Source organism: Tursiops truncatus, chromosome 20, assembly GCF_011762595.2.
Source record: "Tursiops truncatus isolate mTurTru1 chromosome 20, mTurTru1.mat.Y, whole genome shotgun sequence".
Taxonomy (NCBI): Eukaryota; Metazoa; Chordata; class Mammalia; order Artiodactyla; family Delphinidae; genus Tursiops; species Tursiops truncatus.
Window position 1 is genome coordinate 41,124,978 of NC_047053.1, and position 23,562 is coordinate 41,148,539.

Here is a 23,562-nt window from a genome sequence, read left to right on the forward strand (position 1 = left end):
CTAGCAAGGGCGGGATGAGGTCAAACCTTGGATTTTGGAGCCCACGCCCCAAACCCTAGACCTGCATTGAACTACAATTCCCAGCATGCCACGCGGCCGCCCGGGTGGCAGAGCGTGGGCCTCGCCAACCTTGGGCCGTTCTTTCTTCCCGCGCGGCCGAACTCCCAGAACTTCCGGGTAGTGCTGTCTTCCCACCCACGACAGCCTCCCCTCTTGATTTCTGGGTATTGTAGTCCATCTTGTTCCGGTTTCCTGGGAATGACCTTCTCCTAGCTACGGATACCTTCGCCACAAAAACTACAAAACCCAGAGTGTCGCGCGAGTTCCCCTCGTCCAATAGGAACCCCCCATGTAGTGAGGCGCGGAGGCCGGCTCTCGCAACTCAAGATGGCGGACGAGAGTGATACAGCAGTGAAGCCGCCGGTACCTCCGCTGCCGCAGATGATGGAAGGGAACGGAAACGGCCATGAGCATTGCAGCGATTGCGAGAACGAGGAGGACAACAGCTACAACCGGGGGTAACAAGATCCTCGGAGTCCAATTCCTATCCAGTCCCCCACAACCTGGGTCTCTGGGGTGCGGGGAAGTCATCGGGAGCTTAGTGTATCCCCACCCCCAGCTTCTTATTGGCTGAGACATTGGAATCCTGCCTGGCGATTCGTTGCTGTCTTTGTCATTTATCAGGGGTGGGTGGTTAGTATATTAAGACCCAGAGACATTCAATACTTTTATTATATAAAAGTTCTTCTGTGTAATGTTCCACTCGTGTGGCTCAGGCGCGTCCGAGGAAAAGAGCATGTTGGACGATGGTCTTCAGTGGCACAACACAGGTCAATCTAACAGTGCAGTTCGAAAGGAACGTTTCTTATAAGGTGTGTGAACAACGTGATTAGCAGTAAACGAATAATAAAACGTTTCACTGCAGTTCACCTTCAATGAGGAAATTCATCAGGCTATACCAACCATAATTATGTTGTAAAATATCACTACTAGAGAATCCCAGGATATAAACTCACCTTATAAACCCTGCGTAATTACTGTATGATAATGTTTGGATGTATACCGTGTCTGTTGCTCCAAATAATCCATAAGTTTCCTGAACAGCACATAATTAGGTCTTCCAGTATCTTTGCTCTGTTAACTTTGCGAAGTAGCCTGGCGCTTCTAGAAATTGAGTGATGGTGCTTCCTTGGACAGTGTTTGGAAGTGGGTTTAATACTGCATCTCCTGTACTTGAGGGTCTTGCCTACTGGTAACTGTTCCTCGGGTAGAATAAATGCATCAGGCGTTTGAGTGTTGAGCTTTCAAATCAGTGTTCAGTCTTGCAAGCCACACCCTATCATTTCTCTTTCTCCATATTGTTAACAGTGGCTGGCGCTGACGCTTGCTCTCCCTGTCTATATTTACATATGTGTTTTCTAACGGAAAGTCATGAGAGGCTGTTTTGGATGTATAACTTCGGCTGAGTCTTTGGTAGTCTGATTTTCATAGCCATCCTGTCGTTTGCTGTATCGGTTGGTGGTAGTTCTGGAGGAAAAAGTAGAAGGTTGAGACCTTTGGATAAACTTTAAAGAGAAATTCTGCTACCTTAAGGCAGCGGGAGAACAAAGGATTATTTAAGTGGTTTATAAGTGGCTTGTGATGAAATCTTAGGTTAAAAGATCTAGCTTTATGTTCTTCAATCAGCTTTAAAAACCACAAGAAGAATGTAGGGGAAAAGGAAGCTTGTCAAATTTGGTTTTTATAGGACTGTGTTCTTTTGCACACATCTCATGTAATGAACGCCTTGTTTGGAAGTGTGAGATTCCTGAGAAAGGAAGAGCTGAGAAAGAGGAAGTAGGAACAGGAAGGAGGGAAAGTGCAGCCCTTCTGAGTAGAGATTCCAGTCATGTGAGAGTTCTTGAATTTGAAATTCGTTTCAGAAGTGAAAGTATGGCTTCATCTTTGCTGTGTGTGTAGTTGCTTTTAGTTTTCAATGCTAAACTGTCGCCTTAACCAGTGTCTGTAGCTCGTTAATTGGTTTATAGTCTATGAATCACTTTGCAAGACTGTTTGGCGGAAAGTTCTGTGTTTTATTTAAAGTACAACAAAGTGGTAACCTAAAAAAAAACCTTTGGAGGTGTGTTGTTGTTGTACATGGTTATGGTCTGGGTGAACAAATTCAGTTTTTTAGCAACCCGAATCTAGATATCTGTATAAATAAGTTTGGAGGTGGCAGGTGAAAAACAGAGGACCCAGCCTGGAGGACAGGGTCTAGTTCTGACACTTAGAATCTGGGATGGAGTCAACATTTTTCCATCAGTTGTCAGAGGAGACAGTTTTGGGAAGAAGCTGTGTGGTATGATGGGAAAAGCATAGACTTTGGAATCATTCAAACCTGAGTTCAAAGCCTGGTTCTGACACTTAATAGTCCTGTGACCTTGGGAAAGTTAGTTAGCCTCCAGTTGTAAAGATTAAATGACATAATATCTGAAGCAGCCTTCCCCTTTCCTTTTATTCTTCAAATCTTCCCTGTTCTCCTTCCCCCAGCTTGCCCCCCCCATCACATACTGTATTTTTTTTGTAGCTTTTATCATGACAGTAGTTAAATAACATTCATGTCCAGTCCATGTCTTACCTACTGTGAGGTCTCAGCACAGGGATCCTGTCTTTGAGATGCCTGGCAGTTAGTGGGTGTTAATGAGTGTTTGCTGGATGAATGAATGACAAATGTTGAAGTTTGTAGCCCAGTGTTAGTGGAGCTTCATTTCTCCTCACTGAGGGGAAGGAAGGATGTCATATTTTCTTACATGTACACTTCCTTTTCGCAAATAAGTCTCGTAAGCCTTACTACAGTTTTAGTGAAATAATCCACAGATATCAAGGATCCTTCAATTTTTCGTGGTAGTTTTCCACTGTTTTTTGGCTTCTTGAAATTTTTCTTGCCTTTACTTAATATTAGTTTAAATGTTTTCAAAAGTGATAAAAGAATTGAAGGGGAATATCTCCTTTTCATGCTAACAGTTCTAAAAGACAGTATGCAATAAAAGTTAATGATAGTTCAAACTAACCCTGGTTCTCTTGGGCCTTTCAGGATGGGCTCAGTGCTTTACACTAATGAAGTGAAATGCGTTCATGTACTGGAATAATAGGAAATACAGTTCTGCTAGTTCTTACATCCCTTCTTTGTGTAGAAGTTTAGTTCTTGATTTTTTTAGTCATGTGTTTCTTCCATAATTAAATATTTGGTGAGTATAAATTTTATGTATACATATAAGCATACATGTGCACATGTGTGCACATATAGTATATAGGTGTGTGTGTGTGTATGTATCTGCCTGCAGTTTTTCTATCTGCTATTTTTTTTTTAAATCCACTCAACAGAGGAAAGAAAGAGGGGTAGCGTTCCACCCCTCCCCCCTCCCCAGTAACTTGCCTGGCATAAGTTACCGTGAGCAATTGAGTGGAGAGTCAGACTAAGATCATCTTTATGCTGTATCTCCCTGCAGGTGATGATTCACCTATGGGTTTAATTTGCTTGTTTGGTTTTTCCCCTTTTTAAAATTAAAAAAAAAATTTTTTTTTTATTGGAGTATAGTTGCTTTACAGTGTTGTGTTAGTTTCTGCTTCTTGTTTGTTTTTAGTGAGAAACTTATCGCTAAAGAATAAATCTTATCAGCTGGCAGTAGATTTTAATTGTGCGATAACAAACAAGTAAAGTTTATCTGGGTGTTTTGGAAAGGGAAAACTTTTAGACTATTTTGTTTGTAGGATTCGTTCCTAGAATTTATTCTGCAGTGTCATCGATAGCACTGAGATGCTGGGAAGCCATGGATCAAGAATGCTTTGATAAGGGATGTCTGTTTCCCATTCTGTTCTCTTACTCCATGGGGACAGGTTAATATGGGTTCTTAAAAGTTTTCTTCACTTCCTAATCATGAGATATTCTCCTTTATGAAGAAACTTAAGAGAAAAGAAAGGTCTTTTTGAATGGAATTCCATAAAGCTATCCTTACTTGCTTCTGTTTTATTCTTCAGATTCTCCAAGAGTGGCTCTTTCCACATTTATTTGACGGCTTATAGCTGTATCTGGCTCTTAGAAGAAGAAATCTTTTTAGTTCCTTTTTCTTAATTTCTCTCTTCAGCTTTTGGTTTTTCAAAACTAGATCAAAGCAGAAATGAAAAGAGAGACCTCATCACTGATATCAAATAAGTGTTCTAATTTTATTTCCCAATTAAGTGGCAATTAAAAAGAAACTAATCAAGAGCTGCTTCAGAGAGAAGGGACTGGAGAGCAGAAGAAATGAAAAGTAAATGAGAGCCTATTTCAGGGAGACTGCTGTTCATGGCAAAGCAGTTTTGCTGATTTTTCACATTGTTTAATGTGCTCGCTCTAAAATTTCCCAGCTTTACTAAGTCTGCCATTAACCCTTTCCCCGCAGAGTCCATAAGTTTTGGGACCATAAATTTAGTAACTTTAGGAGGATGCTGCTTTAGCTCTTCCTTTTAACCTTTTATCTGAAATCTCTGCCCTGCAAGCCTCTCTTCCAGTTCCCCAAGGACGGCGCTCTTGTGATTGTTGCATTTAAGGCACACAAACACTATGTTCTCTCTTGAGAGCACAAAACAAAACGAAACTAATATTCTTCAACAGGGTCTGTACTTGCTTCAGAATTTTTTCTACTGCTGCTTTCTTCGAGAGGGAGCTAAGGAGGATTCACTGTTGTTAAGTGTTCAATAAATGTTCTCTGTTGCTAGCATTACTATGTGCTGGGCACTGTGCTAAGCCCTTTACATGGATTATCTCATGTAGACTTCCCTTATAAAGACTGATTTAGCTTTTGTAATGAGGCTTGGGATTTGCAAATCCACCTCTCCCTTTGACACCCAGGAGGATCCATTCTGAACTTGCTGGATTTCTTTTCCCTCCTACATTGACTCCTTCCTCCTCACTCTGCCAGCAGTGTGAGTCCTGTCTTTGGATGCATTCAATAACCCACGGACTTTCCCAAACTAGGGAGCCCGTTGGCGATGGAGGTGACTGGCCCCTTTAAACCGTCCTTGATAGACTGATATCTTTTTCAGAGTTCATTCCAGTGTGTGAAATGGCTGCCAGCATTGAGTCACTGCTCTGAAAATTACTGAAAATGGTCTCTGAACCGCATTTGACTTGACCTAGGAGTTGCCAGGTTACAGTCTAGCTCACCAAACCAACCCAGAGTATGTAGAATTTACATTTCTGTCTCATTCCCACTGTAAACTACTTAGTGTATCAGAGCTTTTGTGACCCGTAAAAACCAATTTTCCTTCATGACAGGAATTGGCTTGTGCGCGCTCAACATTCTGGCTAACCATCCCCGGGAGGGCAGAGGGTGGCAGTAAAAGCAGTAATCCTTGCCACAAACTGCCGTTCTTTTCACAGGCCTCCTGGGTACCTTGATGGCAGTAGTAGAGTGTTTTTATTTTTACAGTAATTTAGGACTCACTAGCAGCTTTTTATAAGAATAACTGATTGGTGGGAGTTTGCAAAGTTTGGGGGATTGCATTAAGGGATCCTGCAGTCTCAGCACGAGGACCGGCAGCTGATACAGATTCATGCCATGTAGTTTCTACCTGGGCCCCCTTGTAAATGCCATTGCATTCACCTGGCTTTGGGCCTTCTGAATACTGTACCGATAGGATTGCTGGTAAATCATACCTCATGAATAAATTGATTTGCAGAAGGGGAGTTCCCTGGCGGTCCAGTGGTTCGGACTTGGTGCTTCCACTGCTGTGACCCCGGGTTCAGTCCCTGGTCCAGGAACTAAGATCCTGCAAGCCACTGGCATGGCCAAAAAAAAAAAAAAAAATTGATTTGCGGAAGGATTTCCTGATGTCTACAAGTAGAATCAAAAGGATGTTAGAGGCTAGGATTTATTAAGTTTCTCTGGAAATTTTGAATTTTAGCCTAAAAAGTTAACTTCCAGATTTTAGGGGTAGAAAACAGGTAACCAAAAGTCGTGAATTTTATTTTCTGAACTCTTTTTTTCTTTTGATCTCATAATCAAAAGTAAACCATGGGGCTTCCCTGGTGGCGCAGTGGTTGAGAGTCTGCCTGCCGATGCAGGGGACACGGGTTCGTGCCCCGATCCGGGAAGATCCCACATGCCGCGGAGCGGCTGGGCCCGTGAGCCATGGCCACTGAGCTTGCGCATCGGGACTCCGCAACAGGAGAGGCCACAACAGTGAGAGGCCCACGTACCACAAACAAACAAACAAAAAACTAAACCATGGTCTGTGTTTAAGACATTGGAACCGTTTGAAGTCGTTAAAGTGGAGCTTTTCTGTTTTAACTCTTATAGAAATAGAACAGGTCCTAAGGAGGGAGAAGACAATGAATAAGAAAGTTGATAATTTCATAAGAAATTTGATAATTTAAAATCTCAAACAGTGGCTCAAAAGAGCACAGCATCGCCACTGCTTTCATAGAATGTTAACACAGCTGTCCTATGGAAACATTGCTAAAGATGTTTTGCTGACCCTCTTTTGGGTTCTAGCTTTTCAGGGTTTTATTTTAGTCTATTATGCCTGGAAAGCATCAGTCAGGCACATATTTGTTGAACTGTCAACTGTGTGCTCAGCATAACTAGGGATGCTGTGGGAAACAGCTGTGAAAGATATGGTCCCTATACCAGGAAAATTTTTATCTCATTGGGAAGCCAGGCAGCAACACATTATATATATGAAGTATTAAATTGTGTGGGAGATCATAATCTTAAAACAGATAGACATCAATGAGAATGAGAGCTGGAGGAGTCAGGGAGGCTTTCTGGATAAAACATGGCTCCCTCTCCTCACTGCCTTTACTGTCTGCTCCTCTGATACGCAACAATTTGTTTTAGGGCTTTCGAAGGTTCTCAGATAAATTCTCACAGGGAATGAGACTTCAGTGTTTGGGGAGGAATGGGCCAAGTGGTTAGATTGGTGACTTGTCCCTGGGTACTAGTTGGTTAGTTGATGCCTCACGTCCCTGGGCCTTGGTTTCCTCTTCTGTAAACAACAGGTTAAGCCAGATGGCCCTGAGATTCCTTCCAGCTCTGGTGGTTTAGCTCCCAGGAAAACAACTTCTGTCCCTCAGCCACGCACCTTTGAGTGGATTTTGTTATCAGTAGGATTAAGAGGAGGCCTGTGTCATGGACCTGCGCTGCTGCTGTTATCTGGAGGTTGGCAGCTCGAGCTGCTCTCTGTCAGCTTGCCCTTCCCTCCCACCAGCACACACTCTGGTGCTGCATTCTATTTCTAGAAATAAGTACTGAAGTTCATTTTCCATCTCCTCCCCCAGCCCTGACTTTATTTTATTATTTATTTATTTACATTTTATTTTTGGCAGCGTTGCGTCTTCATCGCTGCACACAGGCTTTCTCTAGTTGCGGCGAGCGGGGCGCTGCTGTTCGTTGCGGTGCGCAGGCTTCTCATCGCGGTGGCTTCTCTTGTTGGGGAGCACGGGCCCTAGGCGTGCGGGCTTCAGTAGTTGTGGCACGCAGGCTCAGTAGTTGTGGCTCGCGGTCTCTAGAGCGCAGGCTCAGTAGTTGTGGCACACGGGCTTAGTTACTCTGCGGGATGTGGGATCTTCCTGGACCAGGGCTCGAACCCGTGTCCCTGCACTGGCAGGCAGATTCTTAACCACTCCGCCACCAGGGAAGTCCCCAGCCCTGACTTTATACCAGAGCATCCATAGGATTTCTTATATGTTTGAACTTAGAATATTTTGACCTTCATTTAAAAATGACATTTCTTGATTACTTTACTTCTCTGTTCCTGGTTTGTCATTCTGCTCATTCATCCCATATTCACTAGGTTGGTCGTTAGTGACTTGAGTTGATCAACTTTAGAATGTACATTTCAAAATTTTTATGTGAATTCCCATCTCCCTTTCCACTGCAGGCAACCCCTCCCCCCCCAAAAAGGGGGCAAGTTTCACTAATTCTCTGCTCATTATTTTGGAACCAAATGAACCAAAGTTAGACTTTGATTTGCTGTATTCCAAGGTTTTGGCCAGTCCCTTTGAAGTATGTTAAGGTGACTGGCAGGTTTAGAGAGATCTCTGAGAGATTTCTGTTTTAATTTGCGGAGTCCCAGCATGCCCAGGGATACTCACCCAGTGGGTATGGACTCCAGGTCCCTTTAAAAATGAAGCCAAATTCTTTTGAGAAGGACCAGCCTAGCTTCCATGGGGTCGTTTGGTTTGGTTCTTCCCAAATCCAGATTGAAGCCATCCTGTGAAATGGTATTGGCTTCCTAAAGACCTGCTCTCAAGGCCTCTGAGCTTGGTTTCTTATGGATAATTAACGGTATTATAATCACCTGGAGAGCTAACTCTACTGTGCTCCTTGGAAGTCTCTTCTCCGAGTCAGTTGTCTTCCTGTTTGGGTTGTTGACTGTCAAACCATGTTGAGCTCATAGTGTTCTCATGAATATGGCTCAATACCTGGTAGCTCAGTGACAGTGACTTTTTTTAAACTTTCCTTTGTTCTTCAGGTGTCTCCGTATTCTTGATGTACAAATTGAGACAGGATCGTTGCTCAGTAGCTGCATGTGCAAATTCAAGCCAATCCAAGGAAAATGAAAGTAGCTCTTTGGTTTTAGTTTGGGTCTTGGAGTTTGCTGGGCACTTTTATTAATAATGCATAAAACAGAACAAGAGTTCTACCCAGGGTCTGTCCACAAAAATGGGGTCCAGAAAGAGATGGCTACACGGAAGTGGCTCCACTGAATTGCAAGAGCAAAGGCAGGAAGGGAGTTTTTAGCGGTTTTGCCTATTTGTGAAGATGTCTACAGTCGGAGGAAGTAATTTCTTCTATTTTCCTTATGTGAAATTGTGTTTAGTAAGTATTCAGTTAGTTAATATGCAGCAGTTCTTCACTTTAACCTTTTTGATTCTTTTTTCCATAAAAACAGTTCTTATGGTAATTCATATACAGGGACCAGATAATTCATTCCATAAGCTGAAATGAATAAGGACTTATAAATTGTATCAACAGTGGAATGCTGCTTTGTCTCCTACCATCAACCAGCTTTTTGTTTTTTTAAATTTATTTATTTTTGGCTGCTTTGGGTCTTCATTGCTGCACACAGGCTTTCTCTGGTTGCGGTGAGTGGGGGCTACTCTTCGTTGTGGTGCGTGGGCTTCTCATTGCGGTGGCTTCTCTTGTTGTGGAGCACGGGCTCTAGGCATGCGGGCTTCAGTAGTTGCAGCACGCAGGCTCAGAAGTTGTGGCACACGGGCTTAGTTGCTCTGTGGCATGTGAGATCTTTCTAGACCAGGGATCGAACCCGTGTCCCCTGTATTGGTAGGTGGATTCTTAACCACTGAGCCACCATGGAAGTCCCCATCAACCAGCTTTTAAACCTTATAATGCTGCATACAATCCGGAGACTGAAGTGAGACTGTCTCTGGAATCAGAAAACCACACAGGCTTGTCATAGGCTGCGAACAGGCCTGTGCATAATAACAAAATTGAGATAATAAGAGGAAAGCTTTATCTTCAGTCTGTAAATGGCTTTATGGTTCCTATTCTTTGCCATGGCCTTGGGGGTTTTGCTGAGCATCTGGTTTTAAGGTGTTTACCTTATTCCCCCTCTGAATGTTATCGGTCTTCCTTCCGTGTTATGCCTTGTGTGTCCCATTAATATGGTATCTAGGAGGTGCACTTGCATCTGGATGTCAGAACCTTACACTTCGACTAAAGTCAGGACCTTACTTGCTCTCCCTGGCTTTAGTCTTTCTGCAACAGGGGCCTGGTGAGAGGCCTGGCCCCACGGGTGCAGGCACAGTTATTCCCGAGCAGGGGAAGTAAGGATGGATGAGCTAGATGGGAACTGAATGTGATGGGCCGAGGGGAAAGCGGGGCTTGATACCCTCCAGAATAAGAAGCTGCTGTCACTGTAGGCTTTCAAGCGTGGGAGGGACTCATGGAAAGCCATTTTCACAGAGGTGAGTCCCACTGTTATGTAGCGTTTAGGAGGAGGCAGAGAAGTTGTGATGTCAGGGAGATCCAGGAAAGGCTGGAGATAACTTTAGTCCAAGTGCAAGGTTGTGAAGTCTGGATGCAAGCACTCCTAACCAGACTAGGACAAGAGAAATCTTAGGACATTCTGCAACGGGAAATAGCAGCACGCTACCTTCTCCCTATACAGTACCACGTGCTATGAGATGATAATTAATATTCATAATAACTCCAAGGCACTTTAAGACCATGAAGCCTTTCTGAATTATAAAATAAAGCTTAAATGATACTTACCATATGGTATATAAAATGTATTTTATACTGTTTGAATTCTTTGAAAAATTGATTATCTAGACTGTACAGCTAAAATAAAACCCTGCACTTAGCTGATTCTGCAGATTAGGGTTCACTGTACCCTTGTGTTCGACTCCTAATTTAGACTTTTTAATGGAAGATTTCAAGGGAGGATGGCAGAGTAATAGTCCGGCATTACTCCCAGTCTGACAATGCCCAAATCAATTTAGACATGGCAAAAACCAACTACAACAGTAAATTAGGGGGCTTCCCTGGTGGCGCAGTGGTTAAGAATCTGCCTGCCAATGCAGGGGACACGGGTTCAAGCCCTGGTCCAGGAAGATCCCACATGCCGCAGAGCAACTAATCCCGTGCACCACAACTACTGAGCCTGTGCTCTAGAGCCCATGCGCCACAACTACTGAGCCTGCCCTCTAGAGCCTGTGAGCCACAACTACTGAAGCCCGTGCACCTAGAGCCCGTGCTCTGCAACAAGAGAAGCCACCGCAATGAGAAGCACGCGCACCTCAATGAAGAGTAGTCCCCACTGGCCGCAACTAGAGAAAGCCCACACGTAGCAATGGAGACCCAACACAGCCATAAGTACATACATACATACATACATAAATCTATTAAAAAACCAGTAATTAGGAAAGCAGCCTGCAAGCTGAACCTTAAAATTCATCAATAAAATGAAGGAAACCCAGAATCAAAACTATTATCCTAAAATCAACAGGAATTGGGAAAAAACATTTGGGAGCAAATGAATGGAAAATGTTAGCAAAACACAGTATAATATATGATTTGTGTCTCAAAAATATTGGGAGACAATACAGAAAACGATAATGAAAGCCTGTAGGAAACTGTTAAATGTGGCTAAGAAACTGTTTTTGCTGCCTTCATTGGGTGACTCATGCAGAGGGAAAGCAGCATGAGAAATCCCCATTACTGTGGTTCACAGACACACACGTTTCATGTAAATCTCCTTTTAGCAGGGGTGGCTGGTTGTTCATTGCTGTTGTTTTCCCAAGATTCCTAGTGCCGTGTTTTGCTGGTGGTGATCACCCAGTCTGAGCCGGCTGGTGGTGGTTCTCAGTCCTACAGGCCTGATTTAGGTATTTCTCATGAGCGTTTGACTATTTTGGACACAGATCACAGCCACATTAAACTACCTTTTTCCTTGTTCCTTCGTCCCTTTCCAGTACTGCTTTGTGCTTTAGGTCCAGATGGGGCAACTCAGAAAACCTAATGCGTCAGGAGGGTGGGAGCAGAAGCGAGGGAGAGTTTCCAGAAGACCACTTTGGGCTGTCATCCCTTTAAATTCCAGGCTCTAAGGAAGTGTTGGTGGTATGAATGCCCTGTTAACAATTATCATTTGCCTTTGCTGCCAGCAACCTGGCAATCTAAAGAAAATAACCATTGGAATTCCCTGACTGTCCAGTGGTTGGGACTCCACGCTGTCACTGTTGTGGGCCCGGGTTTGATCCCTGCGGGGAACTAGGATCCCGCAAGCCACGTGGTGCGGCCAAAAATGAAAGAAAATAAACCGCATAAAATAAAAGCAAGAACAGAAAAGGTCCTTTCAAACAAATAGGCCATCCTTTGCACATTGCTCCCTCCCTGGGCTCTGGTGGGAGTGGAGAGGAGAGCTGTGTCTGCGGGTGTCCTCCAAGTGCCCCTTCTGGGCCCTGGACTCTCTGGTCTGCTTCTGAAGCCAACGGGCTTGATTAAGGAGGGTCTGGCTCTACAGAAAGCTCTTTGTCAGTGTAGCTCAAAACAGATGATTTTTTAAAAACCCTGCATCAGTATTTACTTTGTCTTACAGTGGTTTGAGTCCAGCCAATGACACTGGAGCCAAAAAGAAGAAAAAGAAACAAAAAAAGAAGAAAGAGAAAGGCAGTGAGACAGATTCAGCCCAGGATCAGCCTGTGAAGGTAACAAGGAGTCTCTGTTTTCTGGTGACAGAGTCGCTTTTTCAGATGAGAGGGTGTTGGGGTAAATGTATAGGAACAGTGTGGATTGACAGTCCCCACTGGTATTACTTCGAGAGGGAGGAGTTGGATCCCTCTGCTGCCCTCTGCTGCCCTCGACCTAGGTGATGAAACTGCTATCCTACCTTAAAAGGCACAGCACGTTAGACATTGACTCCCAAGCCTGGTGCCCCCTCAGAATTTATAGGTGCGTACCTGCATGGGGTGTTGTGCCGCGTGCCACAGAGCGATTCCCTTGTGACCGCCCCTGTGGCCTAGAGCAGTGGTTCTCGGCCTTTTCTGTCTTCAGTCCCCACCACTATGAGAATGAAAGGCCTGTTCCTATTAAGGCGGACCTTTATATATTGCAAGCATTCTGTTGATGCTACAGTTATTGTAATGAGAACTGAGACTCCCACAGAGCCCATTTCTGAGTTCCATAGTTGAGAACCATTGGCCTAGAGCTTACCTCTGAGACTGACACACCGACACAAAACCCAGAAGTATGGGTAAGGATTGTTTTGTTTCTTAAATAAAGCCACATTAAAAAAAGAAAAGCTTTTATTTCAGGTAAGTGCTGTCCTCTTCCAAGTAGGCCCTGGAGGAAGCTCGAAACATACCCATAATTCTTTCAGAATTGCCTCAGTTTACAGGCCTCACGAGAAGTCCAGTCTCATCATTCCAGTGTACCCGCCCCTTGCTTCTTGCCTCCAAAGTCATACTCCAACTTGAATCTCCTACCTTACTGAGATATGGCTTCAAGTCATTTTTTTTGATATTTTCAATACCAAACCCACTGTGAAAAAAAAAATCCTACCGTTATTGACCACCATGCTGGCCAGCTAGGTTCTTGCCAGGCACATGGTTTAAATTAACCCCAACCTTCAATTTCTCTACAGGGTAGGTGGGGGTCTTCCCATTTTAAAGACGAGAGGCGGTGGTTTACCCAGGTCTTTCAGTCAGGAATCCTAGCCCAAGCCCATGCTTTGGCTTTAGGGATTCTTGTTTGTTTCTTTGTTTGTCTGGCGGTGGGTGTTTGGATGACTCCAGGGGGGTTTGAACTGAAACCTTTATCAAAATGGTTCACTTTGAGATTAGAAAATCTCAACAAAACACCATTTATATAGCCGTTCTGTTTTTCTCTTTATGAGACTGTTGGAATACATAGTAAAGAAATTAGAAAAAAACATAGCAAGAGGAAGAAAATGAAAATCATTTCCAGTTCTACCTCCCAGGAATAAGCAATGTAAATATATTGGTTTATATTCTCTCTTTCCTTCACAATTTAGATGAAAAAAAGATGTCGGAAAGTAGAAGTGTTAGAAGTTATGGGTACTTGTATAATCTTAAGTTAGACATAAGATCCAGAAGCCATAAAAGAAAAAGTGACAGATTTCAAACTTCTCTGTAAAAGTCAAGAGGTAAACAACAAACTGGGCAAATACTTGCAATACATGAATCAGTAAATTTAAGAGAATGAAATGAGTAGGCCATTCACAAAGAAAAAAATCAAGGTTTTTATATGAAAAGATGGTTAAATTTGAAATGAAAATTAAAGCAACATTTTTTTTCCCCTAGATTGGCAGAGATTAAGATTTGGTAAATCTGATGATGAGGGTCTTGAGAAACACACGCCCATACACTGTTCACTGGGTTGATTGATATTCTCTTTTTAGAGAGTAAGTTGACAATATATATAATCTCAAACATGCATCTCCTTTTACCCAGCAAGCCTCCTTTCTTAGACTTTATCCTGTAGAAATACGTATTCAGTGAGCAAAAATAGATGTAGAAGAAAGTTCATTGCAGCATTGTCTGTAAAACTGAAGACTCAAATCACCAAAATGCCGTTGGTAGGGGGTTGGCCAGATATATTGTAGTCTGTGCACGCAGGGGACTCAGTTGTTGGAATGGGCAGGTCCATGTGACTGCGTGGAATGGTCTCTAAGACATAGTGTTTGAAGAAGAACAGTCAGTAAAATAATACTGTACGATCCAATTTGAGTCTTTGAAAATTGTGTGTGTGTTTGGAACTTGCATGCAAAAAAGTCTGAAATTATATTTGCCTCTTCTCACCCTACCTCCCAAATTTAAGACTGTTGATGACAAGGATTATATTTGAGGGATGGGACTGTTGGGTTTTTTATCTTCTGTGTGTTTTTACATTTCTGCATTGTTTGAAATTTTACGCTAAGCCACGTTTTGCCGTCAACCACCGTAAGACTAAGAAGAGGAGAAACCCTGTAGGAAGCACCTCCCTATCATACTGCTCGTCGTCGACCACTCCTTCTCCACTTGTACTTCAACAGCTGATCTCTCAGGAACCACACCGCTTCTTTGAGTTGTACCCCCTTAACTCTTGGACTTGAATGAATCAAAAGTGTTTATTAATATAATGGGCCTTTTCTCTCCCCAACTTTGTCTTGTTCAGATGAACTCTTTGCCAGCAGAGAGGATCCAGGAAATACAGAAGGCCATTGAACTCTTTTCAGTAGGTCAGGGACCTGCGAAAACCATGGAGGAGGCTAGCAAACGAAGCTACCAGTTCTGGGACACGCAGCCCGTCCCCAAACTGGGTATGTATTCGCTTTCTTCCCCAGACGAAGGCAAAGGCAAAGGCAAGGGCAGGGGCGAGGGATGTGCCTCAGCCGTGCTGAGGGTTCTATGCTGGATTTGTGAGGGAGGACGAGAGAGTTCCGTTGTTCCTTGGTGGTGGTTTTTAGAGGATAGTCTTTACAGTGCAGTTCAGAAAAGGCTGTTGTCCAGGGACCTTATCATTTCACAGTAACACATATTGAGAACAAGTAATGGTCCTTGTAGTGCATCATCATCCAGTATAAATCTACAAAGAAAAACAGGGCGTTGGCACATGGTGAGTGGGGATGTGCGCTCATGGACCTGTCTTCCCACATAGGTTTTATGGGGAGACTTGTTTATCTGGGCAGTGTTTAATCTGGAGTGGGCCAGTCCCCAGCCTCTTCCCCTTGTCTCTCAGACAGTGCGTGCTTCATAGATGCAAAATAATTTGACATTTTGCTTCCCAGTGATAGTTTAATTCCACCTGGAATACCGTATGCAGGTTTGGTCGGCACCTCTTTGAAAAGCTATGATGAACTCTCAAAGGAGTGGGGCAGGCAGAAAATAAAAGGATTCTGGAAGAGACTGGTCGTAGCAGAGTTAGAGATGCCTGCTGAGACTGAGCCACAGCTCACCTTGACGGCTGACTTCAGAGGGTGTTACTGACAGAACGTTTTTGCAGTGGGTTGCATCATGCCCCTAGACCCATTGATAGCCCAGTTCCTATTTTCTGTGTGACTGGGAAAGTAGGTATGTTGAGAAAAACGTGTGTTAACAACAAACATGAGTGACCTTCAGGCTGTCCATGTTACTGCTCCCCTCCAGTGACACAGTGAGGTTTGACAGTGTGTTTGGTGGGGAAGAGCGGGGTGAGGGCAGAATGAAAGCCTGGTGAGGGGAGAGGGGCAGCTGTGCCCAAGGAGAGTCGTCTACTCCAGAGTGTGCCCCTCCGGCCAGCAGGATGGACATTGCTTAAGAGCTTGTAGAAATGCAGAATCTCGAGCCCCAGACCTGCAGAATCAGAACGTGCAGGGGATTTGTGTCCACTCTGCAAGTTTGAGAAGCTCTGCTCTGGAGCAGATGCAGTTTGTAGACAGCTTAGTCCCAATCCAGAAGCAAGCTGAGACGTGCCCCCCAGAGGGTGCAAAGCAAGGCAGTGCCTGGATGGTTGTGAGTCGTGAATCAGCAGCAGGCACTGTTCTAGAACCCTGCCCTCACCCATCCACCAGGTCTGTTGAGCTGTCCCGGTCAGCCAGGTCCCAGGCCACTGGCTAAGCCCTCCAACAAGGCTTTGGGTCACAGCAATACTATTCTTAGGGTATTACAGGTAACGGGCCCCGGCGACCACTCCCCCACGAAGCAGCAGGAAGAATCGAGAGCCACACGCTCCACCTCTGAGTGAATTGCACGAAGAGGCATCCGGGGTGGGGGGCTGCTGTGCACCTTGGCTGTTTTCAGATGGGGTCTTGGTTTGGTTTTATTTTTCATTAAGAATTTGCAAATGGGTGACTTTGCTCCATTCTTCATAGACATGGAACCTGGTGAAGAGGCCAGTTGGGATTAATGGGCTTCTCTTCTGCTTTAGCTCATTTACTCTTTGATGTTTGCCTCAGTTTCTCCACCTGTATGTAGACAGTACTCCCGTTTTGTTCTCAGAAAGCTCGTGACAAAGCCACACTATTGCTCACAGGGACCTAGATGGCCTCGGGAAGGTGGAATGGGGCTGTTTTGTTTCTCCTCGATGTGCCTTCTGGGCAGTGTGTGGTGTGGGGCTCTGGGGAAGAGTGATCACTCCAAGCTTCTGGCCAGTCTGCCTTTCAGGTCCGCGGTCAGTCAGGTCCAAATAAAGGATTCCTTTGTGTCTGTGAGTCAGCACATAGAAAGTACCACATTATAGGCATCAGTTGGTCCACGTGGCTGAGGTGTCACCCCAGTTCTGCTTCTGACTGTCCTTAGGGTAGAGTGATTTACAGCTTCTTGCTTTAATTTTTTCCACTTAACTGGGGGCTAATAATTGTGAGACTCAAGCATATCAAGTGTACTGTGTTTGCAGCACTCCCCAACTTGTGGTGAGAGTTAGATTGCATTTCACTCAAAAGACTTAGAATTCTTTAGGAGTTTAAAATCATCTGGGACTTCCCTGATGGCGCAGTGGTTAAGAATCCTCCTGCCAATGCAGGGAACACGGGTTCAAGCCCTGGTCCGGGAAGATCCCACATGCCGCGGAGCAGCTAAGCCCGTGTGCCACAACTACTGAGCCTGTGCTCCAGAGCTTATGAGCCACAACTACTGAGCCCGCGTGCCACAGCTACTGAAGCCCGCGCGCCTAGAGCCCATGCTCTGCAACAAGAGAAGCCACCGCAATGAGAAGCCTGCGCACTGCAACGAAGAGTAGCCCCTGCTCTCTGCAACTGGAGAATGCCTGCACGTAGCAACGAAGACCCAACGCAGCCACAGATAAATAAATAAATGTATTTTTTTTTAAAAAATCATCCTAAGTTCACCATTGAAAGGCCTGTAAACAGCCAGTGTCTTCAGCTGTATAACAATTCTTTGTGCTCCCAGATCAACTTTTGATCTCCCTTTTCAGACCATGTCCTTCTCCTTTTTCAGTCACCCCTTTTCCTGCGCTAGTCGGGGGGTGGTGAGGAATCCTTTTACTTTGCCTGACCTTAGTGGGGTGGAATCTGGCCACTGTTAGATTAGTTTAAAAAGTAACTCTCCCGAAGAAAGGGAGAAGGCGGACACGTACTTGGTTGCCCCGGGCCCTGAGAGAGAAGCTTCCCCACTTTGTCCCTTGTCCTGCTCGTTAGGCTTAAGGTCTCCCAGATCTCACATTCTTTTCTCCCAAGTCCTTCACAGGTGCACCGTGGCGCTTGGTTTTGGATCTCGGTGTCGGAAGGCAGAGAGAGCATTTGGGGGTAGAGTGTACAGAAAGAAACCTGTTGAAGGTCCAGGGTTTTCTTTCAGAGTTCCCAGTGTCCTCCTCAGCTGCTCGCTGGCTCATGGTGGCCTAGAGACAGTTGGCTGCATTCCTGCCGTGCTCTGCAGAGCAGCCCGCACCGACTCAGCCAGAGGCGCTCAGGAGCCATTGGAAGGTGGCAGGCAGGAGCCCTGGGCCGCTCTCAGCCTTACTGGCGCCCCGAGCCGCGAGTCTGCTCAGAGTGCTGCTTTTCGCGGTGTTTGCTCTGACTCTGCCTCGCCAGCTATGTCTCGCAGATGGCACACAGCCTTGAGATAACCTGTGAGAGCTGGTTTGTCAACACGTAGATGAAGACTTACCAATTGAATATTGTATAAAAGTTCACTCAGTAATGTCACTTGACGAGCACTTACTGAGTGCTCTTTGTAAAATTCAAATCTCAGGATGTCACTCCTCCCTCCCCTCCCCCTTAAAGACCCGTTCAGGATGTCCCACAGCCTTGAGGATGAAGTCCAGCCTCGGTAGTAGCTCGCAGGGTCCTCCACGATCGGTCCCCGCTCTCCTCTTCAGCCTCCTCTCCTAGTTTCCTTCCTTCCCCCCACTTCATCTCCAGGCCTTGACTGTGCTGTTCCCTCAGTGTACCCACCCTCCCTGCCCCACCCAGTCCACTCCTGCCTAATTCCTAATTATCCTTGAGATCACATCTTTAGATATTTCTTCTGAGAGGTCTTTCCTGACCCCTCCCCCTCCTACCATACTTCATTGTCGTGGACTCTCATTATACTGAGTGACAGGTGCCTGCTTGCTTGTCTCTTTGGTACCCATGATGATGAGGACCTACGTCCATTTCATTCGCCAGCTCCTGCCCCAGAGCTGGAGCATTCTAGGATTCTGTGAACACATGGTGAAGGCGCAAATGGAAGTGCTTGGTGCATGCAGGACCTAGTAACCAGCCTAAATGAAATGATTTGGCCTTGAGACTATGGTCATGTAGTGGCAAAGACCACCAGTGTCTTGTCCATGAAATCATTTAGGGGGAAAAAATTGATAAAAAAGTTCTGAAGTTTAAAAATGTCTTTTGGAGGGCTTCCCTGGTGGTGCAGTGGTTAAGAATCCACCTGCCCATGCAGGGGACATGGGTTCGAACCCTGGTCCAGGGAGATCCCACATACCGCGAAGCAACCTAAGCCTGTGCGCCACAGCTGCTGAGCTTGTGCTGTAGATCCCACGAGCCACAACTGCTGAGCCCGCGTGCCACAACTACTGAAGCCCGCGCACCTAGAGCCTGTGCTCTGCAACAAGAGAAGCCACTGCAACGAGAAGCCCACGCACCGCAACGAAGAGTAGCCCCTGCTCGCCGCAACTAGAGAAAGCTCGTGTGCAGCAATGAAGACCCAACACTACCATAGATAGATAAGTGAAAACGTCTTTTGCAAAGGGTATAAGTTCAAAACAAGATAGGGAAAATTGATTAGCACCTAGACTAGAGTAGAAATCCTTGGTACCTTCCAAGGGTCCAGCCCTTGGCTTGGTAGGCTCAAAAAGTTATACGTGGCAGGGAATTGAAAGTGGATTGACTTATATTAAACCAAGTCACAAGGGCTGCTTTATGAATTAATCAAAAGGCCAATTTCTAAACCAGGGAAAAAATATATAACCGCTTTCCCAAGGAAACGTATTTGGGAGCCCCTTATAAATAAGAGTTAGCTGGATTCTTCCCTGCTGTGTCCCCATTGTTGCCTGTACTTTGCAATTTGTGACCCTTAGCACGTTGGTAATGACTCATTTCTTGAATATTTCCCCAGAAGATGGTGTATCTTGTGAGGCCAGGGACCTTGTCTTTTCTCAGCTCTGTCCTGGTACGCCATGTCTGACTGGTGTTCAGTAAATGTGCCGGGCGAGAGTTAGACGGTCAGTCCTGATGGTGTTGTGCTCAGCCCACGGCTGGATGCAGCCGTTTCCACTACACCTGCCCCACAGATCCGTCACTGGGAGGGTCCACAGCTTCCTGTTACGCGTTAGAATGGTGTGTTTGGGCCAGGAGTCCGAATGTCAGTAAAAGCATGAACTGAGTGCCTAGAGCCTTGTGCTGGGAGCCGTGTACTGAGTGGTCCCCTGAAAAGACTGTTTTCAAAATGTACTAAACATTTCATTCTTCTAAGTTGTGAATATGAATGAGCTCTGAATTGTAGAATCTGCCAGGGCCAAATAATTCCAGGGGCCAAAGTTAAGTGGCTGATTTGTCTGAGTTTATCAGATAGGTCTGATTTGGCAGGGGTTGGGAATCAGGGCTCTGTCTTCTCAGTACCCCCCTCACTTCTTATGTACTCCACAGGGGAAGGGTGTCCGTCCCGGGTGGAGATGTCCCATCGGAGGGTAACTTCCCAGCAGCGTGGTGTAGACTCAGTGATTCAGCCTGAAGGCGCTCACAGGGCTCTGTAAACACCGAGGGCCTGAGCTGGCAGCAGCAGTTAACTGGCCCACGTTGTTCAAAGCCAAGGCTGGCGGGGCCCATAGTGAGCCTGGCGCCTGGACGCCATTGTCTAGCTCAGGAATAGGCCCAGTACGTTGTTGTTGCTGTTGACACAAAAGCGGCCTTGTTGCAACTCCTTACAAATCCATCCAGGTCGATGGGCCTGGGCCAGGGCCATGACAGCACTCTACACCAACCAGGAGGCAGGGAGCCAAACTAGTCAAGATAAATGTTTGTCATTCAGGAACCAAAGGGAGATTTAAAAGAATGTCCAAGAAACCAACCACCTTGGATCCCGCTGATTGTTCTTAAGCTTGGCCATGAATTGGCCCTCAGCTAGGGGCCAAGGGCAGCTGGAGAGATGGTCTGCAGTTGCCAGGAACAGAGTGTCCTTGAGATGGAGGGCTCCTAGGGATAGGAGGAATTTGCTGAGGTCAGTCTTTGAGCTGAGCCCCTTCCTTCCCTAGGAAGCCGAGGGTGAGGCTTATGGCTGTGCTCTTCTTCCAGGGGAAGTCGTGAACACACATGGTCCCGTGGAACCTGACAAAGACAGCATCCGCCAGGAGCCCTACACGCTGCCCCAGGACTTCGCCTGGGATGCCTTGGACCTGGGGGACCGTGGTGTGGTGAGTAGGCCTGGGTGGGCCAGGAGTGTGGACCGGCTGCCACTTTCACTAACAGGCCTGCAGTCACATCGAGACGGCTTCTACTCAGGCCTTCCTCAAGGGCTGTCTTAAGAGCTGAGCCAAGCAGGTCTGAGCAGAGCCCCCATCTGTTGCCCCTGGGGCCTGCCCACGACTCCACATAAATAGCTCTTGGCTTCTCTGGCAGGTTGAGAGTTAACCCCTGCCACTCCCCGAGGCAGATACCTTTCCTTCATGCTTTCATTTTTCTTGTTCATCCATTTATTCAGTCCCTTGTCTTAACGATGGAGTGGTTGGTTAGTTGGATGACATTCTTGGTCTGCCCCTTCATGTACTTAAGTCTGCCACTCTACCCTTGGTGGCTCAGTTTCCTATTAAGCACTAGGGTACTTGTTCCAGGAGTCCCTGCCATGAAAAGGATTTGGGAGATGAAACATAATTGTTGGTAGTTTGCCTTGTCCTGAAAGGCTTGGAGCCCCAGGGTACTGGAGTTCGTCCCCACCCCTGGCAGAATACCTCTAAGGCAGCTCCTCCTCCCTGCAGCTGAAAGAACTCTACACCCTCCTGAATGAGAATTACGTGGAAGATGATGACAACATGTTCCGATTTGATTATTCTCCCGAATTTCTTTTGTGGTGAGTTGTAAGGGCTTTCTTATTAAGGTTCCAGAGCCAGGCATAGAGCAGAACAACGACAGGGCACCAGATTTTTCATCCCTGCTAAGAGCCATCCTTTTAATGACAAATTAGTATGCGATTTTTGAGTTTCTGCATCTGAAGGAGACTTGCTTCTCGTGGAGCTTAGAATCAAAACCTTATTTAAGACAGAATGACTGGGTGAGGGATTCCTTTATGGAATTGGTACCCAGAAGAAAAGATCGTCTACTGTATAGTGACTTTATGTAAGAAGGGAGGGAGGGATGAGACCTGCTAAGATTTAAAAGAAAAGAGGTCGTTTTCTATCCATGTCCTGAGCATGCTCAGTAGTATGAAAATGACCTCGCCTGGCTGGGCCACCCACCCTCCCGGGCCTCGTTTAATATCCGGGAAGGTAGAGGCATGAGGCCAGCACGGTGGGGGCCTGCCTGAAATGGGAGGGAAAGGAAGACTGGCCAAGCGGAAAGAGAGGAGGTGATGGTGCTTTGGGGAGGTGGAGCCCAGAGCTCCAGAGGCTCCACAGCCAGCTCCCGACCATGGGACCCACTGGACTCAAAGCCAGGGAGGCCGGTGCTCCGGCTCGGGCTGTCAGAGTAAGTGAGCACAAAGAAACCGGATCAGGATGAAATCTTCACTGTGACAGCCCTGGGTTGGATGAGCAAGTAGGCCAAGTGGACTGAGCAGAAAGAGCGAGCTGTGGCTCCATCCCATTGGTGTCCAGGAGGGTTTGGCCCTAAAGAGAATTAGGAGAATTGAGCTGTTCACCCCCACTCAGGGAGGTGGTAGCACGAGCTTAGAACCAGACTCGGCGGCGGAGCCCAGACAGTCCCCCAAGGCCGCTGGCGAGCAGCACCACGGCTACACCCCCGTCTCTCCTCTAGGGCTCTCCGGCCGCCTGGCTGGCTCCCCCAGTGGCACTGTGGGGTTCGAGTGGTCTCGAGTCGGAAACTGGTTGGGTTCATCAGCGCCATCCCGGCAAACATCCATATCTATGACACGTAAGCACCAGCGCCACTCCTACCCCCCGCATCCTCACCATCCTGCTTGGTCTGGGAAGGTGGGGGGGAAACACGCACATACTTACCGTAGAAGAAAGAGGGAAGTTCCCACGAAGGGAGGGAACTTGGGTCATGGGAAGAAATTCATCATAGGAACCACCTGTCTGGCTCTGAATTGTTGCTGGTGCTCTTGTCTGTGGCCTGGGCTGGAAGGAGTCCACCCTGAGGGCCGGTGCACTCCCTGACCAGCAGTTCAGCATTTGCATTTGTGCCACTCACGGATTGACACACTCAAGCCGCCGCTTCAGAAGTGGCGGGTGTGACTCACCACCACACGGTCACGGGGCCTTCAAGCTCTGCTCTTTGCTTTCCCTGGAAATGTCAGAACCATCTACCACAGCCTTCTGGGCTTAGAGGCTGTGGGTTCTTGGGGGAGTCAGAACCCCTGCAATCCTAGAATAACCCTTGACTTACTCTGTGGGGTTCCTGACGGCTAAAGGTGGGACCCCGCCAGCCTACTATTGGGGCTTCACCAGGGAGATGCTGTGGTGCCTTAAATAAAGGAGTTTGCTTGAGTCCCACTTACCTTTGGAGGCAGAGTCCTTAGAGAGTGGGCCCCTTGCCTGGTGCAGCAGAGCAGGGCAGTGGGAGGGCGTCCGAGTCCCGGCTGCTGAGTGCAGGCAGAGGCAGGACACAAGCCTGTGCTGAGGGCCCGGTCTCTGCAGGGCGCTCCATGTGCTGGACAGGATTACCTTGCCTGTTAAAAGCCTTGTCCCTGGGTTTTTTCCTTCCTCTTCAGAGAGAAGAAGATGGTAGAGATCAACTTCTTGTGTGTCCACAAGAAGCTGCGTTCCAAGAGGGTGGCTCCAGTCCTGATCCGTGAGATAACCCGGCGGGTGCACCTGGAGGGCATCTTCCAAGCTGTTTACACTGCCGGGGTCGTATTACCAAAGCCTGTTGGCACCTGCAGGTAAAAAAATCTCTTCTTTGCAAGGTCCTAGAAACGGCGACATGCCTGCTCTAGTTTGAGGAGCTTGTGTCACTGTGAGTCACAGTTCTGCC

At 46.5% G+C, this 23,562-nt stretch overlaps 1 protein-coding gene across 2 annotated transcripts in view; it reads left to right on the top strand.

Moving 5' to 3' along the window:
* The first annotated feature begins 359 nt into the window (after positions 1 to 359).
* The window catches only part of NMT1 (N-myristoyltransferase 1), a 30,719-nt gene continuing 7,516 nt past the window's right edge, over positions 360 to 23,562 (top strand). For both annotated transcript variants that reach the window (XM_019939491.3, XM_073798471.1), the window contains exons 1-7: positions 360 to 518; positions 12,085 to 12,193; positions 14,661 to 14,805; positions 20,710 to 20,828; positions 21,390 to 21,481; positions 22,384 to 22,500; positions 23,300 to 23,470. In XM_019939491.3, the coding sequence (XP_019795050.1) occupies positions 388 to 518; positions 12,085 to 12,193; positions 14,661 to 14,805; positions 20,710 to 20,828; positions 21,390 to 21,481; positions 22,384 to 22,500; positions 23,300 to 23,470 (884 nt within the window). In that variant the 5' untranslated portion in view covers positions 360 to 387. The remainder of the gene's footprint in view (positions 519 to 12,084; positions 12,194 to 14,660; positions 14,806 to 20,709; positions 20,829 to 21,389; positions 21,482 to 22,383; positions 22,501 to 23,299; positions 23,471 to 23,562) is intronic.